General features: G+C 50.0%; 1 protein-coding gene across 11 annotated transcripts in view; it reads left to right on the forward strand.

Moving 5' to 3' along the window:
* Positions 1-17,341, forward strand: part of PRRC2B (proline rich coiled-coil 2B) — a 91,166-nt gene that overhangs the window by 31,818 nt on the left and 42,007 nt on the right. For 10 of the 11 annotated variants that reach the window (XM_045883376.3, XM_045883366.3, XM_045883374.3 and 7 more), the window contains exons 4-9: positions 2,265-2,367; positions 5,307-5,379; positions 8,965-9,108; positions 11,078-11,319; positions 11,783-11,904; positions 12,353-12,495. In XM_045883376.3, coding sequence (XP_045739332.2) covers positions 2,265-2,367; positions 5,307-5,379; positions 8,965-9,108; positions 11,078-11,319; positions 11,783-11,904; positions 12,353-12,495 — 827 coding nt within the window. Of the gene's footprint in view, positions 1-2,264; positions 2,368-5,306; positions 5,380-8,964; positions 9,109-11,077; positions 11,320-11,782; positions 11,905-12,352; positions 12,496-17,341 lie in introns of those variants that run through there. The other variant, XM_064579023.1, reaches the window with a different exon arrangement.

Raw genomic sequence — 17,341 nt, forward strand, 5'->3', positions numbered from 1 at the left:
CCGGGCATGTGACCTGGGCCCCTCCCTCCCACCTTCCACTGCGAGTCTCCTCTGCTGGGCGCCAGCCAGCCATAAGGGTGGCGAGGAGGGAGGATTTGGGATTTGTGCTGGGAGGGGACCAGAGAGGGACAGGACCTTGCTAAGGCTGGCCGGCAGGACCTGCTGCTAGGGTTTGCCTGCTGGGGAGTGAGAACAACACAGTCTGGTCTCATACGTCTTCCTGCCCTCAATCTCCTCTTGTGCTCTGGCTGCCGGTGCTCGGGATCCAGAGAGTCAAAGTGACCTAGAGCACAGCCTGCCAACCCGTGTCCTTTTCTCTTGCCGGAAATGGCCATGATAACTTTTTTTAGAGAGAGGGAGTGCGCGTGCGAGTGCGGGGGTGGGAGGGGGAGGAGGAGGAGTAGAGGGGGAGAGAGTCTCCAGCAGGCTCCAGGCTCAGCGCAGAGCCAGACGCAGAGCTCGGTCTCACAACCCTGAGATCATGACCTGAGCCGACACCAAGAGTTGGCCGCTCAACCGGCTAAGCCACCCAGACGCCCCGGCCGTGGCGGCTTCTGTAAAACTTGCCTGCAGTTACTTCAGACAACATGTAGAGAGTGAGCACATGGTTCAGTCACATGAGCATAAAGGAGTAATAACCAAAGTAGAGTCTGAAAAGCTGTTTTTAAAAATTTTCTAACCATTTGTTTAGGAGTCATACAGGTTGACGGTAAGGCCTGACTGTTAGGATCAGCCAGGCCACTTCCTACTAGCTTTCTGGAACCTGGAGAGGGATTTGATTTGTGAGCTCCCCTGTCCTGGGTGGTTGTGGGAAATAGGCGAGCTGCCGCAGGTCAGGTACCTGGCACGGAGAAGGTGTGTGGCAGGTGTGAGCTGCTGCTGTCATTCTGTTCGGATGGCAGATGCTACAGACCCTGTAATGACGTGGATGTTGTACATTTCAACATAAGTCCTGCTTTGCCTCCGCCACGGGAAGTTCCAGAGAGCGAGGACAGGGCCTCACTCCCTCCTTCTGTGGGGTCCTGCCGTTACTGGCGCAGAAGGGATCAGGCCGTGCCGCAGCACGTCAGCCAGGGGAAGGTCGGGACGGGGCACTGGACGAGGCCGTGGACCCCAGGCGCTGGTCCTCTGTTCCCCTGGGCCTCGTCCTCCCTCAGAGTCTCAGGGAGGTGATGGGGTGAGGGCCACCACTGCTGGGACTCTGTGCTTAGGTTTGGAGAACACAAGAGCGACACTACATAGAAGCTTCTGTTGTAGGTAGAAGGTAATGTGAAAGGACATTAGGGCCTTCATTTTGTAGTCGTGCTGCACGCTGGGTTCCTTGGGTCGTGTCAACCCCAGCAGCGTATGTGTGTGAGTAGCATTTGGGGTCAGCTTACTGGTGAGCCCCCGGCATCGGGGGAGACTGGCTGACGGACTGCTGCCCTCCTCGGGTCTCCTCGGTGGAACAAGTGCCCAGAAGGCTCTGGGGGAGCAGACGTCTTCCTCACGGCCCCTCGTTGAGTATCGACTGACACAGTCTTCTTTGGAGGGCGCCTGGGCCATACCTTGTAAACTCCAGAGCCTCTTAGACTACTGAATGATGCAGAAGTGTGCAAAGATACGTATTAAGAAGTGCTCTTCGAAATTTTGCCAGTAATGGGAAAAAAAATTGGGGATGGGGGCCCATCCAGTTGTACTGTGTCTCTAAAACAAAGAGGTAGATCCGTGTGCTGTCCTGAAAGCACGGTAGATACGTTAAGTACAAAAGCTACGAATTGTGTGTGTGGTGTTATCCCACTCGTGTTAAAAAAATACTATGTTAATATATATATAGCAAAATCTGCTTGGCGTTTCACTCTGGAGGATGAGATCGTGACAAATTCTGTGTTATATATATTTACACATTTATTTTTATTCTGGGCACATATTTCTTTTATAAGCCAGGAGAAAAATCACATCTCAAAGCCATCAGCCCCCTGCACTGCCGTGAGCTCTTGGTCAGAGTCTGGGGCTCCGAGCCCCTTCCCTTGCTGACTTGGTTTCCCTGTTGGCAGTCCCTCCAGCTCACGGTGGGCTCCCGGGTGGTGCAGGAGCGGCTCTGCCAGGGCGCCGACGACTGTCCTGCCCGGCAGCGGCCAGGCCTCGGAGGGGGCCCGGCGTCTCATGGGCTCTGCGGCGTGAGAGTCTGCTGGGGAGCTCCCGTGTTGCTGCCGAGGCTCCGGCAGGCGCAGGGGGGCCCGCGCGCCCACCCCTCTGACCCCCGCGCCCCCTGCCTTGTCCAGTTCCAGTGTGACGGGCTCTCCGCCGCCGGAGTCGCTGCCGCAGCCGGGTTTGCAGAGGCCTGTCTCCAGCTTACAGAAGCCGACACAGTCGAGCAGCCAGGAGGTAGGTGCCGCGTGCCCCGCTCCTTCCAGAGGCGAGCCTGGCGGGGGGCCGTGGGACAGGAGCACGGGACATTGTCGGGGTCCCGTGAGGTGCCTTGAATCTGCGGCTTTTGGAGAAAGACCCCCAGATCCAGAACAGAGTACAGACAGCTAATTTGCTTTCTGGTGACTTGCCTTCAGGCGAGGTCACGGGGGTGAGCCACAGGCCAGATCAGGGTCCCCCGCTGTGCTCCATGGGGACCGGTCAGGTCACAGGAAGGTTCGGGGGTCAGGTGAGTTGAAAAACAAAGTTAAGCAAGAGCTCCTTTACTGTCCGACTTCTCGTCAGTGTCTTCAGTGGGTTCGCGTGTGCTGTGACTCTACGAAGACTTAGCGGATGGTGTTCCCGGAACCCATCTGTCCTAGGAAACCTGTCTGAGGGACCGTCTTCAGAGACTAGCGTCTCTAAGAACAACTTTGGGAAATACTGACCTATGACCCTTTATTTGTTGATGCATGTAAAGTGTTCTCCTGGGGGTGCCTGGCTGCCTTAGTCGGTGGAGCATGCAGCTCTTGATCTTGGGGTTGTGAGTTAAAGCCCCGTGTTGGGTATAGAGATTACTTAAAAAATAAAATCTTAAAAATAATGAATAAATAGTGTTTTCCTAAACAGAAAGTCAGGATTTAAGCAAGGGCTCATAATGTATTGTCCATCGGAGTCTGTCTGTGGGTTTCATGGATCAGCAGGAGGATACGCTTAGCTGGTAGCTGGAAATCCAGATGAGACGTCTACAGATTTTTTAGAAGACCACAAGATGTGTAGATAGGTACCTAGCACTCAGCAGCTCTCTGGAAAACAACCTGCACTACTGTGTTTTCATTTTGTACTGCTCCCTGGGCACCAGAAGGGCACCCTCCCCCACCCAACACTGAACTGTGCTTTTGAAATTAAAGGAAAAGGTAAAAGAAGCCCACATTCACACGAAGTTCCCGTGTTCCTTGGCCTGAATCCACCAGTACCTGGCGCCCAGTCAGAGCACGGAGTTGAGTCCGGATCTGTGTCCTGGAGTTGGAAGCTAAGAGATTGGGGGAGCCTGGGTCTTGCAGCCCTTGCTGTAGGTCAGACTCACCTTGGGAGCGGCTGGAAGTGGATCTGTCCTGTACCCCGGGACTGCAGAGTCTGGGCAGGGCCTGGCATGCTCCTGGCATCTGCGGAGGGTCAGAGCCCCGGCCCGGGGCCAGCGTGCTGGTCGCCCTGCCCGGGGCTCAGCTTTTCCCACGGGGTGGCCATGAGAAGGAACTCCCAGTGTTCCCCAGCCTCTAAAGCCTCGCCCCGGAGGCCCGACAGCACTTCTGCTCTTGTCAGAGGCGCACCAGGAACTCTGATGGCAACGTTAGGACCGCTGCTCAGCCCTGAGCCATTCCCTTCCCATTTGGTGCCTTTGGTGGGCGAGGGCTGCAGACACCGAGTGGGAGGCTGTGGGGCCTTGGGGCCCCTGTGCTTCCCGGGGGGCCGGCCAGTCGCAGGGGCCTGTGGCCATCCCAGAGCACTCAGGTAAACCCCAGAGCAACTCCTGGTAAATGAATGGATTGTGAGATCTAGTCAGTTCTGCAGCCGTGTGCCCTGAGTGTGGTGGTGCGGGTGGCTGTGCTGGGCGGGAAAGAGTCATTACTTAATGTGACGTTTGACCCAGTAAGTGCTGAAATGTCATGCTGCACCAGCTTTGTTTCGTGCGTTTTTACCTTCCGTTGGAGGGGGAAGGCTGCTAGGTTGAATGCTGTTGGGAAAGCATTGGACTCAGTGGCTGGGGACTTGACGGGGCTTGGGATGCGGGCCGAGTGGGGACAAAGCCCTGGTCCTGCCCTCCTAATTGGGACTGGCCACTCCTTTCTGAGCCTCGGTTGGGATAGGACTAGAACCTTCCCAGGGTGTGGGAGGATTTGCTCCGGCGGGGTGTGCCTAGCATAACACCTCGCCTGCTGTGAGCTTTCGGCACTGTTAGCTCCTGGGTTAGCTGCTAGGATTGCGTGCGAGCCTGGCGAGCCCAGGTTAGTGGAAGAGGAAGTCCTCACTTGAGTAGTTGTGCCTTGTAGAATGACAGTAATTAACGGAAAGCGGCGTGGTGGCCCATCCGGTGAAAGATGAGGCGCGCCAGCTTTCTTGTGCTAGCTCTCCTTTGCTGGCAGGGGAACGTGATTTTTTTTTTTTTAAGTAGACCTTTTGAAGGAGGACTCCTCTTTTTTTTTTTAAAGATTTATTTATTTGAGAGAGAGAATGTGATAGAGCGTAAGACGGGGGAGGGTCAGAGGGAGAAGCAGACTCCCCACCGAGCAGGGAGCCCGATGCGGGACTTGATCCTGGGACTCCAGGATCATGACCTGAGCCGAAGGCAGTCGCTTAACCAACTGAGCCACCCAGGCGCCCTAGAATTTTTTTTTTTAAGATTTTTTTTTTTTTTAAAGATTTTATTTATTTATTTGAGAGAGAGAATGAGAGAGAGAGCACATGAGAGGGGGGAGGGTCACAGGGAGAAGCAGGCTCCCCGCCGAGCAGGGAGCCCGATGCGGGACTCGATCCCGGGACTCCAGGATCATGACCTGAGCCGAAGGCAGTTGCTCAACCGACTGAGCCACCCAGGCGCCCCAAGGGCACGTGATTTTTGAGACACATACTAGAATTGGGGTCTGGTATTTATCTCTGGAACGAGGCACAGTAGTGCTGTGTGGGCGCGAGAGGCGACCTGACAGTATGTTCTGGAGTGCAGCATGAAGGGGATGTGGGCTTGAGTCCTGGCTTTGCTGTGGGACCAGCTGCGTGAGCTGGCCATGCCCTCCGTCCCGCTCCTCACCTGTGCTGTGGGCCTGGCAGCTCCTGACGCTCAGACCGCTGCACAGGTGGGAAGCTGGGAGGAAAGCAGGCCAGTTGGGCTGGCTTTGTTCTCATTTCCTTCCTTCTTTCAGAACACAAATTCAGTGCCAGGTGGACCAAAGTCATGGGCACAGCTGAATGGAAAGCCAGCAGGACACGAAGGTGGTAAGTGTGGGTAGGTGGTGTTGGGCTGGGTGTGTGGGAGGGACAAGTACCTTTTCTGGACTGTTCCCCTTGGGTTGTGGCAGCTCTTGGCTTAAAGCTTTGTGGAAGCCCTCACCTGAGTGAGCTTCTGCTCAGTGGAGCCTTTCCCTCTGCCCCAGGGGTGGGAGCGCTGACTCCGCAAGGCTTGTCGGCTCTTTGATTTCCGTGAATGCTATTAGTCAAGACATTCCTCCTGAGGTGTGTGGGGAGGCTGGACACTGGCCCTGCCGCTCTCTGTCTCGGCTGTGCTGCCGGGGGAGTTGAGACCTGCTCAGCAGTGTGGCTGACGTGCGTCCACTTTGTCTCTCCCGGGCCTGCGAGGAGGAGGTGTCGCGTGGTGTGGCGTGAGCCGAGCTCGGGCCTGGGAATTGAGCTGCTTGCTTTTTGGACGGTGACACCAGAGCATTCGTGGCTTACACGGTACTTGTTACCGTTTGTGTCATGCCCGACTCGAGAGGTCTCGCCAGGCAGAGCCGCTCCGCAGCGGGGACGGGGAGAGCGGCAGGAGGAGGTGCTCGGCTTTCAGGGACCGCTCAGTGGCCCATCTGACGGCTTCCCAGGCAGGCCGAGAGCGCGGCCAGACTCTGCCCACCTCCGGTGACAGCAGCCCTCAGAGAAGGCAGGCCCAGGCTCAGTGGGCGCTTTTTGAGAGAAGCCAAAAATCCAGATTTTTCTACATGAGCCCTCCTAATTTGTCACTGTTTGCTCGAGTATTTCTAGCACACTGTGCGGACCAAACTGGATGATGCTGGAAGGAGGGGGCTGCTGGTGGGAGTGGGAGCCCATGATTGCCCTTTCTCCTGTGAAGAGCACTCTCTGGCTGCTTTGCGTACCCTCTAACCCCCGGTCCTGGCGGCACCTTCTCCGTGCGACAGCCGAGGCTTCGGCTGCCACCTTCTGTAGCTTGCGTAGAAAAACAGCTAACGTCCTGCCTGCCCCGAACCCCCCCCCCCCCGCCTTGCCCAGTGCACGTGTCCCTTCTGCGTGGCCGGAGGCTCTGTCCTCGGTCTCTGGTGGGGAATGACACATCAGGCAGCAGTGTGCCGAGTGTTGTCAAGCACCAGCTCCTCCAGGGGAGCTCAGGGCAGGAGAGCTCGGCCTGCGTCTGTCCCGTCTGTAAGGGAGCTTTATGCTCCAGTCTGTAGGGTGAGATAGAGGGGGCAAGACGTGTCTCAGTCCCCTACAATTAGGTCTTTAAAGAGGCTTTATAAAGAGCACTCACTAGGTTGTTTTCACAGTAGTCCTTGCTTTCGAAAGCCTTTATTCTGTAAGGCTAGAACTTTTTTTAAGTAAATCAAATGTATTAATTTGTGTTTAAAAAGAACTATAGGGGGGCCTGGGTGGCTGAGTCAGTTAGGCTTCTGCCTTTGGCTCGGGTCTTGGGATCTAGCCCCCTAGAACCCCCGCATTGGGCTCTTCTCCCTCTGCCTGCTGCTCCCCCTGCTTGTGCGTGCTCTCTCTCTCTCTCTCTCATAAATAAATAAAATCTTAAAAAAAAAAAACTACAGAGGTTAAAAAAATCCTAGTGTAAATTGGCACAACCCCCGTGGAGGGCAGCTTGGCCATTATCCAAACACTGATATGCACACCCTTCGACCTAGCAGTTCCGTTGTGTGGAAACCCCCTAGAATGATCTTTGCCCCTGTGAGAAAGGACATATGTACAGGATACTCCTTGCAACATTATAACAGCAAAAGATTGGGAATAATCACTTGACATGTCCACCAGATTTGGGTGCTTTAATGAAATACTACTTGCCTATAAGGAAAAAAAGCATTTTTACATGGATCTGGCAAGATCCCTAGGTTATAAGATACATTCTTAAATGAAAAAAAGTGTGGAGTAGTACGTACGGTATGTTACTACTATTCATGAAAAAAATTCAGATGAGGGAAAATCTACTTCTAAAACATGTATGTGCATTAGAGAAGAGTCTGGAAGGGAGCCTCAGAGGAAGGGAGGGAGTGGAGCTGGAAGCAGCCTGTTTCTGAGGGCGTCGGAAGTAGGCGGTGGGCGGGGGGGGGGGGGGCGTCATCTGTTCATACCTTTTTACGGCTTCTTACTTTTGAACCTTGTGATTCTGTTTCCTATAAAAAAATAAGACGTGGTCTAGAAAATAATTCCAAAACATGACAAAATCCTCTGTGAACGTCTGATCGCTCGTCTTGGAGATGGCAGAACCCAGGAGCCCAGGAGGAGGGACAGACGTGTCCTGGGCCTGGGCGGGGGTGGGAACGGGGGTCACAGGCCCGAGGTGCCGTCGGGGCGGTGGGCACTTGGCAGTGAGGCCCACAAACATGTTCCTGGCTCTGCTTCGGAAGGGCTCTTCCTGAATTGATAGACCCCTCCTTGTAGAAGATGGTCGTTGGGCCTGTTTCACCTGGACCAGCCCCCGGGGGCCTGACTGGTGTGGGCTGACGCCCGAGGCTCGTGGGCTCCGATGGGGCGGCGGGACCCACTGATGGCTCCACCTGGGACCTTCGCGCAGGGACCACGTGGCATAGGGGATTGGTGGGGGACCCTCTGCTACTGCTTTGGTTTGAGATTTTGAGTTCTTCCCTCTTTCTTACCTGTGGAGGGTGAGTTTAATCCACGGATAGAGCAAGACCTTCGTGACAGCTGAGGCAGAAAAAAGTACCGAGTGTTTGTTTTTAAGCTTCAGATGTGTATTTTTAAGGCACGACTTCCATATTTCATCCTTGCCAGTGGGTTTTGAACGTGTCCAAGCGACTCTGAGAGTCGAAGTCCCCCTTCACAGAGCAGCAGGACTCCTTTGTGACGCTTGGAGATCATCTCTCAGGTTAATCATCGCTGAGGAATGTGTCCCGTTGTCACCCTGGCAGGTGTTTTTGACCTTGGACCTTTTCGCTAAGTGGGGCAGTGAGTGGGTTGCTGCCTTGTGCGTCTGCACTAATCCCAGCTGCATGTTTCTGGCCAAGCCCGCCTTAGTTCACGGGTCCGTGGATCAGTGGTGCTAAGAAGAATACCTGGGGGGGAAATTTGGCTTTCTCGTCGAAGGAACAAGGCATATCACAGCAGGACGTTGTAACTGTCGTGTTAAGTTTATAGGGTGCTGGGCATTTGGTCCAGATACAAGCAGCAGATCCCACTGGACCCTAAAATGCACCATTTATTATTAGCCATCCGTCTAAAAGATGATTTCAGGTTCCCGGTGCTGAGTGCTCCCAGAAAGTTAAAGAAGGGTTTCTTCTCTGAGGAGCCTATAGCATCAGGGAGTGGATGGGAGAGCAAAGGAAGGAACAGATCCCAGGCTTGCAGGAGTGAAATGTTTATTGCTAATGAGGGTGGATCTGGGGTGGAGGCCTTGGGGAGGCAAGGAGAAGGATCTGGGCTGGAGCGACTGTGATCTGCTGTCCCAGCCCCTGCAGGCCTTCTGCGTCTTGCTCTCCTTGTCCCGTGCAGATGGGACACACTCAGCAGGAGCCTGCTCCAGGCAGCGTGGCTCCTGACCCGTGGGGCTGCTAAAGCCGACAGCTGTTGATGCCCGTCAGTGCCCCTCACCGGGTCCTCTGCTTTTCTCGGCAGGTTTAAGGGGCTCAAGCCGACTGTTATCCTTCTCTCCCGAGGAGTTTCCGACGCTGAAAGCAGCTGGAGGGCAGGACAAGGCTGGCAAGGAAAGGGGCGTCTTCGATCTGTCGTATGGGCCAGGACCAAGCCTCCGCCCTCAGAGTAAGTGCACTGTGGTCCCTGTCTGGGCACATGTGGGAACAGTGGCTGTCCTCCTCCTTTTGCCTTTCTGCCTCTTAGAAGCACACATGCTCTCAACAAGCTGGTGCTCCCGAGCCCCAGGCTCTCTGCCTGCAAAGCTTGCTTACTGACCCTGTTCCCTGCCTCTGTGGGACTTACTCCCTAGGCTGGTCTGTAGAGGACTCCCCCTTTCTCATCCTTCGGGTTGAACCAGGCCTGTCTGCTTCCCCCTCTGTCATCAGACATTTGTTCTGTTCTGTTCTGCTTTGCTCAGGGCAAAGACAGACCAAGGGCCCGTTCACTTCGTACCTGATTCAGGAGTCTGTTTTCTAAGCCAGTGTTTCTTTGCTCTAGCCGAATCCTGTCAGGAGCCTTTGAGGAGTTTGTTAAAAAGTCTGATTTCCGGCCCTCCTCCCTCCCCAGCCAAATTAGAATCTCTGTATTTTAACATGCTCCTCTGGGGATTGTTTGTAGCCAGCCTAGGACTTGTCTCCATGGTCCTGTCCTCTGGGGTCTGGCCAAGGAGTTGACAGGATTGTGGAGCAGAACTTACAAGTAATACATGTGTATTTTAATGGCCTCAAGAGGTGAGAGATTAAGATGTTGGTGAAATGGTTCATGTTTTTTTGTTTGTTTGGGGGTGGGTGGGGGAAGGGAGGGTTTGATTAGGTCTTGAAACATGAGGGACTTCTGTCCACTTGTCTTAATCCGCGAAGCATCTCAGTGTCAGAAGTGATACCCTGTAAATGAAACGATCACGAGATGACTCTTAAATGGCGCATGCTACCTTTTCAGTGACCTGTGCTGGCTTATTTTGTCTGCTCCAAATAATGTAACCGAATTCCTCAAGCCAAGCATTGGGTAGCTGTCTGGGATTAAAATGAGCTGCTCTGTAGGACCACAAAAATTTAGAACTAGAAGCAGCTTCTGGGATCAGTTGCATCTCCTCATTTGAGAAGATGGAGCAGGTGTGGCCAGAGCGGTGACCATAGCATTCGCCCAAGATTGCGTGCAAGGTGCTTGAATTGCTGGGACCCAGCCCTGGTTTTGTGGCTCCTGTGCTGTGTCTCGTTCTCTTGGGGGTCAAGTACTCAGGGACTTCGTGCTTCAACTCCTAACCAGACATTGACTGAGAAGGGGCGGGCTCATCTGATTCCCCCAGATCTTGTTAAATTTGGCAGCGGGACACATCATCTTGAAAAGATAGATAGGTTGGCAGGTCTGTGACCTGCAGGAGAGCACCCTGAGCCTGAGCAGGAGTGGGGGTGAAGGCCTGGTGGGTAGGGCCACAGATCCTCCTACACCCCCACTTGGAGGGCGAGGGGCTCTGCTTTACCTTAAGAGCTGCGAAATCTCTGACCAGAGGCGTCACTGAGAAACAGAGTTGAAACATGTCAGGACTTACACCCGTTTTCAAGGTTTTAGTTTTAAGTAATCTCTACACCCAACATGGAGCTCAAACTCACAACCCCAAGGTCAAGAGTCACACACTCTACCGACTGAGCCAGCCACGTGCCCCAGGACTTACTCCAGTTTTAATGTAAAGCCCAGTGCTGAGCCTAGTGCTGATCCTGATGGGTCAGTATTTGTGGGAGAAATTAACCCCAGGCTGTTTTCATCGAGGCTGTGTCCTGATTTCTTCGTGTGTTAGATCTGTGGGTGTATGTGGTTTCTGTTAATTAACGAAGACCATGTCTTGTTTACACTTGTTTTCTCTGTGAGTGGACCTTGTTTTGTATTTCTCTTACAACCAGACTTCCCACAGCAAGTTCATACTCATTGGTCAGGTGTCTGCCCTCCACCTTCCCTGACAGATTCGACCACTTGACTCTTCACTTTTGGGTTTTTTGTTTTTGTTTTTGGTGAATGAGGGGGTCCCTTGACCTTCAGAACCTCACACAATCCCTCCTCCCCCCTCCTCTTTCCCCTTTTGCCCCCTTTCAATTTCCAGATGTGACAAGCTGGAGGGAGGGCGGTGGGCGAAACATAATTTCTGCCACGTCTCTGAGCGCCTCCCCAACTGAGCTGGGCAGCAGGAACTCAAGTGCGGGAGACGGAGCCCCCTCCTCGGCATGTACCAGCGATTCTAAGGACCCCTCTCTCCGCCCGGCTCAGCCTGTCCGAAAAGGGGCTTCACAGTTCATGGGAAATGTATACCACCCACCTACATACCATGACATGCTTCCTGCTTTTGTAAGTTTTCAGAGTATGCATTTTTTTTTCCCATGAAGTTGGATTGCTTGTGTCCAGCAGAACCTCCTCTAAGTGGTTGAATGTCCACCTCGGTTCTCCTCCCAATGTCTTTGCCCTGATATGCCCTACCTTGGACGAGTCCATTACTTCTGCATTTTTCTCTCCCCCTTTTCAAGTCTTGAGGGTCTTTGGCTTCTTTCCCTGGTGATGTGGGTATTATTTTAGCCTTTGGTTCTTTAGCGAAAGGAGAGGCAGGCATTGCCTACGACATCGCAAGTCCCCAGGTGTGCTTCCTGACGGCATGAAAGAGATGGGGGATACGGGGGTAGGGTTAACTGGGCAGTTCCAAGACTTGCTTGTCTCTTCTTCCCAGTTTCCATTTTCCAAAACGAATTTGAATGCAAGCGGAACTTAGCACGTGAGCCATTACCAGAAAATCCTGTTCATTGATGTTATGTTTCAGATGTGTTCACCGCAGTCATCCGAGAACCAGGGTACAGTGGAACGAGGATCTTTTCCCCTTCCCCAGCTCCGTCTTGAACCCCGTGTTCCTTTTAGACAGTTCCAGATGAATGACCAAGATGGGTAAGGCTCCTGTGTTATCGAGCGTGCCCCCACTTGGGGGCACTGCACGAGATAATGGGCTGACGTTTGAAGGTGCTTTGTCTTCTGGAGGCCACAGTGGACCTGAAAACCAACTCTGAGCTGCAGGGTGTGTGGGGTGGCTGGGATCCGGAGCTGGACGAGGCTGGGTTAGGATTGTACGTTTCTGACAAGAGTTGACGTGTTGGCACGTGTTTGTGACTGCTGCCCTAGGCGTTAGTACTGAGTGTATAAAAGTGCAGAACGGGGCAGAACTTCTCCGGGATGTGTTTGTTCGTTATAGGTTTCTTTTAAAAGGAGACGATTTAAATATTAAATGCAACCATGAACCTTGGCAATGTAGGACTTATTTTTGGGAAAAGTATTGGGTTGTGCTTCCATCTGTATACTTGACGTGAGGCCAGATCTTTACTCTTCTCGCCCTCGTCAGAAAAGAAAGCAGGCTGGGAACGACTCGCCCCATCCGCCCGCTGAGGCAGCTGGTGGGACGGGCGCCGCGGCCCACGATCATCAACGCCGAAAACCTGAAGGGCCTGGACGACCTGGACGCAGACGCTGACGATGGCTGGGCAGGTGGGTTGTGGGGCTTTCAGGGCCAGCGAGTGGGTGTGCGTCCCTCAGCACGCCGCAGCGGGGCTGTGGGGCGGGCAGCAGCTTCAGGGCCCCCAGTGGGTGCTGGCCAGCGGTTGCTTCCTCACCGAGCCGTGTCTTCTGTTGGTCTTTGGTCTCGCTCTTAGCTGCAGGGGACGTTTTGTTAACTTCCTAAAAGTTCAACAAAACTGGAAATGGGGCAGTGAGCCCCCAGCTTCCCATCACCTGGCTTTAACAAGTACCACACCCTGTCCGCCAGTCCGATTGTGTTCTCTTAAAATTCTTTTTGTTTATTTGCTTTCAAGTTACACTGAAAGGTGCTCATCTTCATTGTGCAGTTTTGACGGAGGGATACACGTGTGTAGCACACCTCCCGCTGAGAGGACTTTCTAGAACTTTCCCCTGCCAGCCTGCCTTCCTCCCCCGACTCTGCCTAGGGCCTCCCCTCTTGTGAGGGAGGTTCCATTATGAACAGTATTTTCATTTGTCTTCAGTAAATACCCAGGAGTGGAATTGTTAGGTCAAAGGGAAGATGAGCCGTTGGGCCTCTGAGACCCACCTGCACCTTTCCCCGTGGTGGCCGTGCAAGGTTACGTTCCTGGCATCAGGGTTTGAGAGCTGGGTTTCTCTGCGCCCTCACAACACTTCCATGTGATTAGTCTTTTTAATTTTAGCCATTCTAGTGGGTGTGTAGTGGTGTCTCATTATGCTTGTAATTTGCATTTTGCTGATGACTAATGATGGTGAACAAGTTTTCATGTGTTATTTGGTTATTGGTGTATTTTCTTTTTTTTTTTCTCTTTTTGAGTGGTAGGATAAAAGTCATGGATACGAGTCCTTTGCAACTTAACGTTTTACAAATATTTTTTTCTCATTGTTTGCTTGCCTTGTCTGTCCTTTTTTTTTTTTTTTTAAGATTTATTTATTTGAGAGAGAGAGAGCATATGAGTGGGGGGAGGGGCAGAGAGGGAGAGGGATTGAGAATCCCAAGCAGACTCCGTGCTGAGAGCGAAGTCTGACACGGCTCTCAATCCCAGGACCCATGAGACCATGACCTGAGCCAAAAAAACCAAGAGTCGGACACTTAACCGACTGAGCCACCCAGGCGCCCCTTGTCTGTTCATTTTTTTAGCCCTGGGTTTTGATGAGCCAAAGTTTTTTTGTTTTGATGAAGTTTAATTTATAAATTTGTGTTTTTTAAAGATTTTATTTATTTATTTGAGACAGAGAGAATGAGAGACAGAGAGCATGAGAGGGAGGAGGGTCAGAGGGAGAAGCAGACTCCCTGCCGAGCAGGGAGCCCAATGCGGGACTCGATCCAGGGACTCCAGGATCATGACCTGAGCCGAAGGCAGTCGCTTAACCAACTGAGCCACCCAGGCGCCCCAAATTTGCGTTTTTTGTAGTTATTTCTTTTGTGTCCTGTCTAAAAATCTTTGTCTCCCCTTGACAGCAAAGATACTCCCCCCCCCCTTTTTTTTAAAGATTTTATTTATTTACTCAACAGAGAGAGTGAGAGAGTATAAGCAGGGGGAGCAGTAGAGGGAGAGGGAGAAGTAGGCTTCCCGCTGAGCAGGGAGCCTGATGTGGGGCTCGATCCCAGGACCCTGAGATCATGACCTGAGCTGAAGGCAGATGCTTAACCATCTGAGCCACCCAGGCGCCCCAAGATACTCTCTTATTTTCTATAGTTTCAATTCTTGTTTTTGGGTCTGTGGTCTATGTTGAATTAATTTTTGTGCGTAAGCTAGGAGTCCAGGCTCACTTGAATCCAGAAGGATATCTAGTGGTTCTATACCATTTGTTGTTAGGACTTCCCTCTCCCTATTGAATTTTACTTCGGCACCTTTGCCAAAAATCAATTGACCAGATAAGTATGGGTCTATTTCTGGACCCTGTTTGTTTCCTTGATGTGTTTATTCATCCTTATGCCAATACCACACTGTAGCTTTATAGTGAGTCTTAAATTCAGGCCGTGTAAGTTTTCCAGCCTTGTTTCTTTTCAAGATTGACTATTTTTTCAATATTATTCAACTATAAGATCTTTTCATTCCCATATAAATTTAGAATCAGCCTGTCAGTATTTACAAAAAGCTCACAGGCATTTTGGTCAGGACTGTGTTGAATGTATTTCTAGATAAATGATACCTTAATTTTGAATCTTCCACCCGGGAACTTGGTGCATCTGACTTTTCTCAGCTGTGTTTCACAGTTTTCAGTGTGGAGGTCTCCAACATCTTTTGTTAAGTTTATTCCTAAGTAGTTTATGTTTTTTGACGCTGTTGTAAATGGTGTTGATTTTTAAAATGTAATCATTTTTTTGTTTGGTGTTACATAAACCATTGATTTTTGTGTATGGACCTGTACCAGGCACTTCGTTGAATTACACTGATTAGTTTTACTAGTTTTTGTTGATTGCTTAGAATTTTCTACATAAACCATCATGTTGCTTATAAATAGGGAGAGTTTTGTGTCTTCTTTTCAGATTATATGCCTTTTTTATTTCTTTTTCTTGCCTAAATGCAGTGTGGTACTTCCAGTACAGTGCTGTGTTGAAGTTCTTTGTTCCTGATCTTGGGGAGAAAGTGTCTAGTGTTTCACCGTTAAATCTGATGTCAGCTATAGGATTTTGGGTGTTTTTTTATCAGATCAAGGGGTTTCCTTTTATTTCTAGTTTGCTGAGTGTTTTGTTTTCTAAGTCATGAATGGGTATTGAATTTTGTTTAATAACTTTCCCTGTGTCTGTGATCAAAAGATTTTTCCCCTTTATTTTGGTAATCTGGAGGACTGCATTGATTGATTGGTTGATACTTATTTGTTTGTTTATTTATTTTTAATGCTAAACCAACCTTGCATTCCTAGAATAAGCTCCACCTTGTTGTATGCCTAGATTCAGTGTGTTGATATTTTATTAAGGTTCTTGGTGTCTATGTCCATGGCAGATATTGGTCTCTGATTTTCTTTTCTTTTAATATCTTTGTTGGGTTTTGGTATTGGGTTATGCTGGGCTCATAAGAGGAGTTGGAAAATGTTCCTTCTTTGCTTTTTGAGTTTCTATAAGTTTGGTATTATTTCTCTCCTAAATGCTTGATAAAATTCACCAGTGAAATAATTTGACCCTGGAGTTTTCTTTGTGGTGACATTCTTGATAATAAATTTAATTTCTTTGATTAGTTAGAGGGCTACTCAGATTTCCTTTGTTGTTTTTGTCAGTATTTAAAAAGTCGTGTTTTTCAAGGGATTTGTTCATTTCTTTTGAGTTGAATTTATTGGTATAAAGTTGTTGATCGCATTCCTTTTCCTTTTGGTGTCTGCAGGATCTGTAGTGATAGCCCTTCTTTCATTCCCAGTAATTGGGTAATTTGTATTTTTTCTCTTTTTCTTATTCATTTCTGCTAAGGAGTTATTCTTTTTAATCTTTATTTCTTAAGAAAAGGCAGTTTGGGGCTTTAATTTTCTCCATTGTTGGATTGTTATCTGTTCATTTTAATTATTAGGGCTTTCTGGATTTCTAATTTAACTCCATTGTAGTCCAAGAGCATACACTGTATGATTCTGGTTCTTTTCTTTTTTTTTTAATTTTTTTTTTTAAAAGATTTTATTTATTTATTTGAGAGAGAGAGAGTGAGAGACAGAGAGCATGAGAGGGAGGAGGGTCAGAGGGAGAAGCAGACTCCCCGCCGAGCAGGGAGCCCGATGCGGGACTCGATCCCGGGACTCCAGGATCATGACCTGAGCCAAAGGCAGTCGCTTAACCAACTGAGCCACCCAGGCGCCCGATTCTGGTTCTTTTCAACTCACTGAGACTTATTTTATGACTAGGACATAGTCTGTCTTGGTGACTATTCAAGTGTATTTGAAAAGAATGTGTATTCTACAGTTGTTGAGCATCTGTAAATATCAGTTTAGTCACTATCAAGGTGGTTGATAGTATCCTTCAGATCTTACATATTTATATTTTTGTCTAATTCTCTTACTGAAAATGAGGTGTGGAGTTCTCCACTGTGACTGTGGATTTATCTGTTTCTCCCTTTAATTCTATCAGGTTTCTGCTTCATTGGTTTCTAAGCTGTTATTAGGCATATGCACATTTATAATTTTTATGACCGACATATTGATCCTTTGTATTGTTTTCAGATGTCCTTTATCACTAGAAATGTTTCTTGTCTTGGTGGGGGGGGTCTTTTGTCCCATGTTAGATCATTGCTCTGGTGTTAATGTTTTCATGTTGTGTCTTTTTTCTTTAATTCTTTTCCTTTCAGCCCATTTGTGTTTGTATTTAAACTGATGATCTAGACAGCGTATAGTTGCACTTGCCTTTTCATCAAATTTGCTTTGTAATTGTATTGGACTTTTTGTTTTCTTTTTAAAAAGATACAGTTCATAAAACAAATTTCACATACCATTAAATCCATCCTTTTAAAGTCCACAGTTCAGTGGGTTTTAGTACATTCACATGTTTGTGCAGCCATTTCCACTGTCCAGTTCCAGAACATTTCCATCACCCACAAAAGAAGCACACTGTACCATTAGCAGCCACTCCCAGTGACCCCCCACCCCCACATGCATCCTCTGGCAACCACTATTTACTTTCCGTCTCTGTGGTTTTGCCTCTTCGGGACACTTCATGTAAACGGAAGCACAGTATAGCGTGTGGCCTTTTCTCTCTGGCTTCTCTCACTGAGCATGTTTTCAGGATTCATCTTGTTGAGGTGTGTGTCCATATTCATTTTTATGGCCAAAATACTCTTTCCCTATATGGCTCTCCCACATTTTGTGTGCCGACTTGTCAGCTGATGGGCACGTTCTGCCCCCTGAGCCCCTCACG

The sequence above is a fragment of the Mirounga angustirostris genome, unplaced genomic scaffold (assembly GCF_029215605.1).
Source record: "Mirounga angustirostris isolate CCGP_5_RB_7025 unplaced genomic scaffold, mMirAng1.0.hap1 SCAF_15, whole genome shotgun sequence".
Classification (NCBI taxonomy): domain Eukaryota; kingdom Metazoa; phylum Chordata; class Mammalia; order Carnivora; family Phocidae; genus Mirounga; species Mirounga angustirostris.